At 39.9% G+C, this 7822-nt stretch overlaps 1 protein-coding gene across 1 annotated transcript in view; it reads left to right on the top strand.

Moving 5' to 3' along the window:
* The first annotated feature begins 2073 nt into the window (after window positions 1-2073).
* The window catches only part of cacnb2a (calcium channel, voltage-dependent, beta 2a), a 78260-nt gene continuing 72511 nt past the window's right edge, over window positions 2074-7822 (top strand). The window contains exon 1 of the mRNA XM_060932826.1: window positions 2074-2140. Within this exon, the coding sequence (XP_060788809.1) occupies window positions 2108-2140 (33 nt within the window). The 5' untranslated portion in view covers window positions 2074-2107. The remainder of the gene's footprint in view (window positions 2141-7822) is intronic.

Genomic DNA, 7822 nt, shown 5'->3' with positions numbered 1-7822 from the left:
AACCATTCACACTCACATTCACACCTACGCTCAATTTAGAGTCACCAGTTAACCTAACCTGCATGTCTTTGGACTGTGGGGGAAACCGGAGCACCCGGAGGAAACCCACGCGGACACGGGGAGAACATGCAAACTCCGCACAGAAAGGCCCTCGCCGGCCACGGGGCTCGAACCCGGACCTTCTTGCTGTGAGGCGACAGCGCTAACCACTACACCACCATGCCACACATTCAGGGGAGTTATTGTTGTAAATATTATACACATGGTTCAATTTCTATTGTTTGATTTGACATAAAAAAGTCATTAATTTCAATCTTCAAAAGCAGCATATAAATGTAATTTGCACAGACTTGTGTCACTTATCTACGCCAGGTAACATAAAATACTTTGTTTTGAAATTGATAAAATAAATCACAACTCCACCTTACCTTTAATAGTTTTAGACCAAACTTTGTAGCATCTTTAGTGCTTTTAGGAACAGCATTTTCTTTCATAATTCGTAATTCTTCCTCACTTACAGTGACAAAGTGCTTGGCCGCCATTTTGCCGAGTCGCTCGAGGTGATTATTGAGAAATAATCCGAATCTCTCGATCAATCAGCGCGCGCAATTTCCTATAATCACCTCCGTACTTGTACTAATAAATATGAGTTATTGAAATATTAATACTGAAATAATTTATAAAGAAACCATTTAGGTTGCAAACTCAAGCTATTTACTCACTTTTACTTACATTTGCTTGTTTATTACATATTAGTTCTTTTGATTATGTGCTAATCCCTGCAATGGACTGGCATCCCATTCAGGGTGTACTCCCGCCTCATGCACAGTGTTCCCAGGATAGGCACCGGACCTACTGCCACCCTGACCAGGATAAAACACTTACTGACAGTGAGTGAGTGAGTTATGTGTTTGGTGCCATTTTCTTAATTGCAGCATGTTCTGAGGAGCTGGTTTTCTCAGTAGTTGGCACAGAACTCTGATGAACCTGAGCCCGATCAGCACATTTTAGTGGCATCGGCCTTTCAGTGCTTTCGGGTCAGTGTGAGAGTATTGTAAATGGATTTGGAACATTTTCAACTTTTGCTGATTATCCAGTTTTTATGTTCGGTTTAGGCGATGTGTGATTTTCCTGTATGGTAAATGCAGTTGGGTAAAAGTACCCTATTTGAATTTCATCGTGTTCTTTTGCTTGCTCCTCTCTCATCACCTGTGCCTTCTCTCAAGCACTTCCAGAGTTTTCCTCATCACTGGTTGAACACGGCCACGTCGTCTTCCGGTATCTCAGTTTCTGGTCCTGTACCGTAAAGCTTTTAAGTGTTATTTAAAACAGATTTTCCACATGGTCTGTGAGGTCCTGTAAGGATATATGACCGTGGTGTACGACCAGGGGCACACATGTTATCCACGTGCTCTGTGCAGTGTGTGAAGGGTGATGTCGTATCCTGTTTGATGCAGGTGCAATTATATATATTTCGTCATCGCTCTGAATGTTGCTTTTGGGTTAATGAATAAGATTTACATAAAGGTTGATGCACTTGTTTTTCAAGAACTCTGCCTTGACAGAGACTTTTCCAGCATTGACTTTGCTTTTATCACACACTACATACAGTACATGGCCACACACACATACTCGCGTGTGCTAGTGCAGCTGCTTTTAGTATATTCTGGAATTTTCTGGGCTTAAATTTTGTGTGTGTGTGTGTGTGTGTGTGTGTGTGTGTGTGTGTGTGTGTGTGTGTGTGTGTGTGTGTGTGTTTTCAGGGCATGGGAAATAAGCACTGTTAAGTGACAGGGGGAGCGATATAGAGAGAGAGAGACGGGGTGGGGGGGTATGTTTTAAGATTTTACGTAGGTAAATAAAAAAAAAAAAAAATTAAAAGACCACAGCAAGTCATAGAGCACAGCATGCAGCACTTCTTACATGCAGCTGCAGAGAGGAAAAGAAAAAGTGGTTGAAGCACAGCCCCCAAATGTGGGAGAGAGGCTCGATCCCTTTTCTCTCCTCCTCCTTCTGGGCCTGTCTGAAAAGTTTCTGGGTGGAGTAGTTCACTATCTTCCTCGCACTCACACATATACACACACACATACACTGGCAATACACAGACATGTACCTCTCAACCAGTGAGGAGTCCGACGTGGTGAGTCCCTGTTTAACGATGTCTTTATACACTCTCTCTCTCTCTCTCTCTCTCTCTCTCTCTCTCTGTCTTTAGCATGAGTATGCACAGACACACTCACTCACTGTTAAACACACGCTTATGTGCAGTACTTCAGTACAAACCCAGTTTTCTTTCCATCCAAACAAAGGAGTAAAATCCCAGCTCGTTTCTGGAGCAGACGTCTGTGGGAGAGAATCGAGCAATCCCTGAACTTTCTCGCCTTTTTCTGTTAAACGAGTGCCTTGTTAAATGTGTTTGTGAGTCTAACGATGTGTCATTAATGTACAGGCCTGTTAACATCTGGTCAGCGCAAACAGTGACAAACTGACACTGTAGCTTGGAGGCTGTGTGTAGATGCTGAGGCAGACTGAGATCATTACGGTACCTTTTAAGCTTCCCCTTGGACCTTATCACATATGTGCAAAGCTTTTCCTGTTTTCATTCTTAATGTTGTTTACTTCAGGCTGTAGGCAAGTCTGTTTCGTGGATTTAAAAACAAGAAGCATCGATTGCACATTACTTTATAGTACCAGTCAAAAGTTTGGACGCACCTTCTAATTCCATGGTTTTTCTTTATTTGTATTAATTAAAAGTCACTTCATGTCTTAAAGTAATGATGGATGTCGTTTCTCTTTACTTAGCTGAGCGCTTCTTGACATAATATGGATTACTACAGTTGTGGAATCGGGCTATTTACTGTGTTTTTATTATTTACTATTTACCGTTTGATCTCAAACGCATTAAGAAGGCAAGAAATTGCACTAATTAACTTTTGACGAGGCACCTGTTAATTGAAAAGCATTCCAGGTGACTCCCTCATGAAGCTGGTTAAGATAACGCCAATAGTGTGTAGTCATCAAGGTAGACGCTGGATGCTTTGAAGAATCTAAAATATGAAATACTTGGGCTTTTTTTTTTACTTTTTTGTTTACTACACAACTCCATATATGTTCCATCTGTTATTTCAAAGTTTTGATATCTTCAGTATTGTTCTACAATGGAGAAGATAGTCCAAATACAAAAAAAAAACTATGAATGAGTAGGGGGTGTCCAAACTTTTGGCTGATGATTATGTTGTGGGACATGTTCAATTGTATATTACTGCATGATGCTAGAGTGATGCATAGTTATGTCTATCCCTTGAAAGGCTTGCTACAGCCATGGATGCTCAGCAAAACATTCACAATTCATGTGTAACACTTTTTCAAGGGTGAAACGCATTTAAAACGATCTGAATTCTTGGCATCCATATTACAACAGTTATTTGTACTAGACAGCGACCAACCCAGGCTGTGTACTGTCTAGCCTGAGGTTAGCTGTTTGAGTTTTTATCCCCCACTGGCCGAAAGGCCCAAAGGGGGATTATGTTGTGGTGATTTCTGTCTGTCTATCCGTCCATCCGTACCGGGAAGGGTGCTCACCTTCTGAAATCAACTCCTCTCAATTTTTGGAGGAATTTCACGAAACTTGTCAGGATTCTTTGTTATACATCGGTAATATGCATATTTTAATTTCGTTAAATTGGGTCACAGTTTACCAGAGTTGTGGCCCTTGATTAACAAGCTTGTACTTTCACAATTTCATGAAGGTGTGCTCGCCTTCTGAAATCAACTGCTCACAATTTGTGGACGAATTTCTCGAAGCTTGGCAAAAGGCCTTGTTATATGACGGTAATACGCATATTGTGATTTAATTTCGTTTGTGAAAATTTTCCCAGAGTTTTGACCCTTGATTAAATAACTTGTACTTTGACAGTTTCATGAGGGTGTACGTTCTTCTGAAATCAGCTCCTCTCACAATTTGTGGAGGAATTTCGCCAAACTTGGCAAAAGGCTTTGTTATATGAGAGTTATACGTAGATTGAAACTTCATTTAATTTGGGCAAATTTTACCAGAGTTATGCCGTTGATTATGAACAAACTTGTACTTTGGCAATTTCATCAAGGTGTGCTTGCTTTCTGAAATCAACTTCCTTCATAATTTTTATTATCCCCCACTGGCCGAAAGGCCCGAAGGGGGATTATGTCATGGTGATGTTCGTCCGTCCCAGGAAGGGTCCTCACCTTCTGAAATCAACTCCTCTCACAATTTTTTTTTTAAAGATATTTTTTGGGCTTTTTTCACCTTTATTGGATAGGACAGTGTCGAGACAGGAAATGAGCAGGGGAAAGAGAGACGGGAAGGGATCGGGAAATGACCTCAGGTCGGAATCGAACCTGGGTCCCCGGATTTATGGTGTGGCGCCTTATCCACCTGAGCCACGACACCCCCTCCTCTCACAATTTTTGAAAGAATTTCATGAAACGTGACAAGATTCTTTGTTATATGTCGGTAATATGCATATTGCAATTTTGTTTAATTCAGTCGCATTTTATCACAGTTATGGCATAGTTGCCATTGGGGGATATTGTGCTCTCAGAGTACTCTTGTATTTTTCTCTATTTAATTGTAGTTTTTATGGTTGAATTGTTTTCCTTGGCTGTTTGCTGAGTGTTGGTACTTCAACAGAATATTACACTTAATATTAACAAACTTGATTCAGTTGGCACTGTCACTTGTTCAGCTGGCACGACACTGTCAGAAATAGGGGTACAGTAGGAGTCCATTTCTGTCCCCCAAGGTACAAGCTACAGTACACTAATGTACCCCCTGGGGCTCATTATTGGACTTCAAGGTAACTATGTGTACCTTTTTAGGGTCAAAAAGTGACATATATGTTCCCAAGCAGTATATAAATGGTCCAAATAAGTACCTTAGAGGGTACTGCCTCAATGACAAGCCATTGTACCCCTAAAGGTACAATAATGTACTTTGTTTTCTAAGAGTGTAGAACTTTCTTGCCTAGAAGTTCAGCACTTCACTGTAAAAAAAAAAAAATGATTTGTTGTTTTAACTTAAAGTTAGTGTCCGGGCTGCCTTAAAATTCTGAGTTCATTGAAATTCATATAGTAAGTTAAATTGTTTGCCTCATTGCGTTAACTTACTATGTTAATTTCAATGAGCTCAAAATTTTAAAGCAGCCTGGACACTAACTTTTTTTAAGTTAAAACAACAAATCATTTTTTAGTGTTTGTGTACCTGACTTTTGCACTCATTGTATGTCGCTGTGGATAAGATCGTCTGCTAGTAAATGCCATGTAATGTATTGTAAAGTAATGTAATTTGCTATTAACACATGACTTGATGCGGATTTTTTTTTTTTTGGCACCAAGAACAATAGGTTGTAATGGGGAAAGAAAACCACAGAATGCTCTGAAGTTGAGGCTGATTTCTTTCTCGCTCAGCCTGTAAATTAACTGTTGACAGCCATGTCAGAGGGTTACACAGAGTGAAACACCTCTGGTGTGCAATGAGGTAAATTGATTTAATCCCGCTTCTCTGATGCATGCATATCACATAATCACATCATCAGCAGTGCTTAACTTAAAGCAGATACGCAGAACCTTTATTTTTAAATAAATTTCTGAGTGGATAGTATCTCCATCCTTGACTCTTGTATGCTGCATAAATGGGAATAAAAAATATATATATTTGAGAGTTAAACTTGACCACAAAGTTGGGATTGGAGCTGCCCCGCTGATCCAGCCAGCCCTGAGCGCGTGACGTCACAGCAGTAACCAGTTTTAAGACCGAGGCCTTTTACAGCTATAGACCAAAGTCATATAAATAAAAATTTACAGTGAAAGTAAGAAATCCTGTTACCAACTCGCTCAACTAAGACTGATTTGACTTCACTGATTGTGGGTTGACTCTCATTAAAACAGGATAGGTGTTATAACTTATGCAACATACATGTACATGCATGCATTTTCACTGATAAAACGTAAAAGGCTAATTAAATAATCAGATGAACTGAGACAATCACATTCTGAAGCAAATTAAATAATCTTATACCGCTAACTTAAACACACAATACAAGTTACAGGTATTAATCTAAATGCAGGTAAACAACGGGTTTTGTTGTTTTTTTAAGCAAATGAGAGTCGGAGCTTACCCATCTGTGTTCTCGCTTCTTGAAGGCCGATCTTGTGACTGATTGTTTTGAAACAGTCTGACTTTCAGTTGTTCATTCAGTTCTCTGTTCATTCGCTTCTTCCACATAAGGGCGAGATGGCAGCGATATCCAGTTTAGAATTCAGACGACTGCTCCACTCATTCTCTCCATACTGTGTATTCCGCCATTACTGCACGGCTCAGGCAATTACTAAAATCCGGGACGGAACGGGATGTCACCGGTTTTAGCAACAACCGCGGGGAGGTCACTGCCTGAGCGATATGTCCCGTTCCATCCTGGGTTTTAGCAACAACCCTTGGCTCACGTTCCAGGAGGACTGGTGCAACTGAACTCACTTTAAAAAAATAAAATAAATACTTTCCTGTTATTGTTTTATTTTTCTTTAATTGTTAATACTGCACCCTCTTTCAATATGGGCTTATAGCCAACGCTCCTCAACAGATCAGAGGTCTCGTACGAGTCTTCAGTAAAATGTGCAGAGCAGAGGAGACGCCACTTCGTAGGCGCCCAATGTGTCCATGAATTTCTCACAAAACGCGTCCAAATCTTTGCAGTTTGAACATTCCTGGGCCATGAATGCAACATAAATCCGCCTTCTGTCGTGTTGCTGCACCGGCCAGCAACACATTTATGTGGCATGGCGATAAATTAGCTCAAAATGGAAGATCGGAGTTGCAGTCAGCTCTGTGTTTTAGTATAGCGGAAACGGCGATGAGACCGATAGACTTCCTGTTATGATGTTATGGACGTCAAAGTCATTCACTCAGACCGCTACCTATATAAATCACTTTAATCGTAAAAGTTACTATATTAGATTTATTGTTAATGCTTAAAACTATTCCTGTGCCATTCTTGAGGTCTCAAGGCATTTATAAACGAAGTGAGGCCATGGCTCTGCGTATCTGCTTTAAGAACATTTGAAATGTGATAGCAGGTGTAATAAACACGAATGAGGTGGATTACTTCCTTGATCAATGATTTTTCAGAATCCCTTTAGTGGATAAACTAGAAGTAAACAGACTAAACACACTTTGGCTAAATTTAAGTACAAATTACGCAAAGTGACAAACAACAGAACAGTAAGTTTTATGTGGTTTGAAGGAAAGAGCTGGATAATAGGAAGAGCAACTTTTCTGTTTACTACGCTTGCTATTTAGATGAGACATAACATGATTACAGACTTAAACCTCTCGATTTAAAAGAAATAAAAAGCACAAATGACATTGCTATCGTTCAGTGAGTGTGTCTCTATGCAGAATAGTTTTAGGTTCCTATCTGTACGCGGAATAGATTTAGGTTTATCATGTGACCCTGTGGTATAAGTCTCAACCCTGGCTATGAGTTGGTCATAGCTTGTAGACTTTTTTTTTCTAGCACTTATTCAATTTCATGACCACCCTCACTGCTTACCTGTAATACAAATTAATCCATTTTTTGTGTGTATGTGTGGGGGGGTTCACTCTTCTGGCATATCATCGATCCAGTCAAAGTTGGCATAACTAATTGATTTTAAAATATTTCTTATTGTTTATAAATCTATGAATTAAATCGCCCTACTTGCTGACACCCTCGCTGAACACGTCAGTCTGATTCCTTAGATCTTCAAGTAAAGGTCTCATCACGATACCTAGAATAAACTCTAAATC

The sequence above is a fragment of the Neoarius graeffei genome, chromosome 1 (genome assembly GCF_027579695.1).
Source record: "Neoarius graeffei isolate fNeoGra1 chromosome 1, fNeoGra1.pri, whole genome shotgun sequence".
NCBI classification, from domain to species: Eukaryota; Metazoa; Chordata; class Actinopteri; order Siluriformes; family Ariidae; genus Neoarius; species Neoarius graeffei.
The sequence above is the reverse complement of the archived record's forward strand: the minus strand, read 5'-3'. Positions and strand labels throughout refer to the sequence as shown.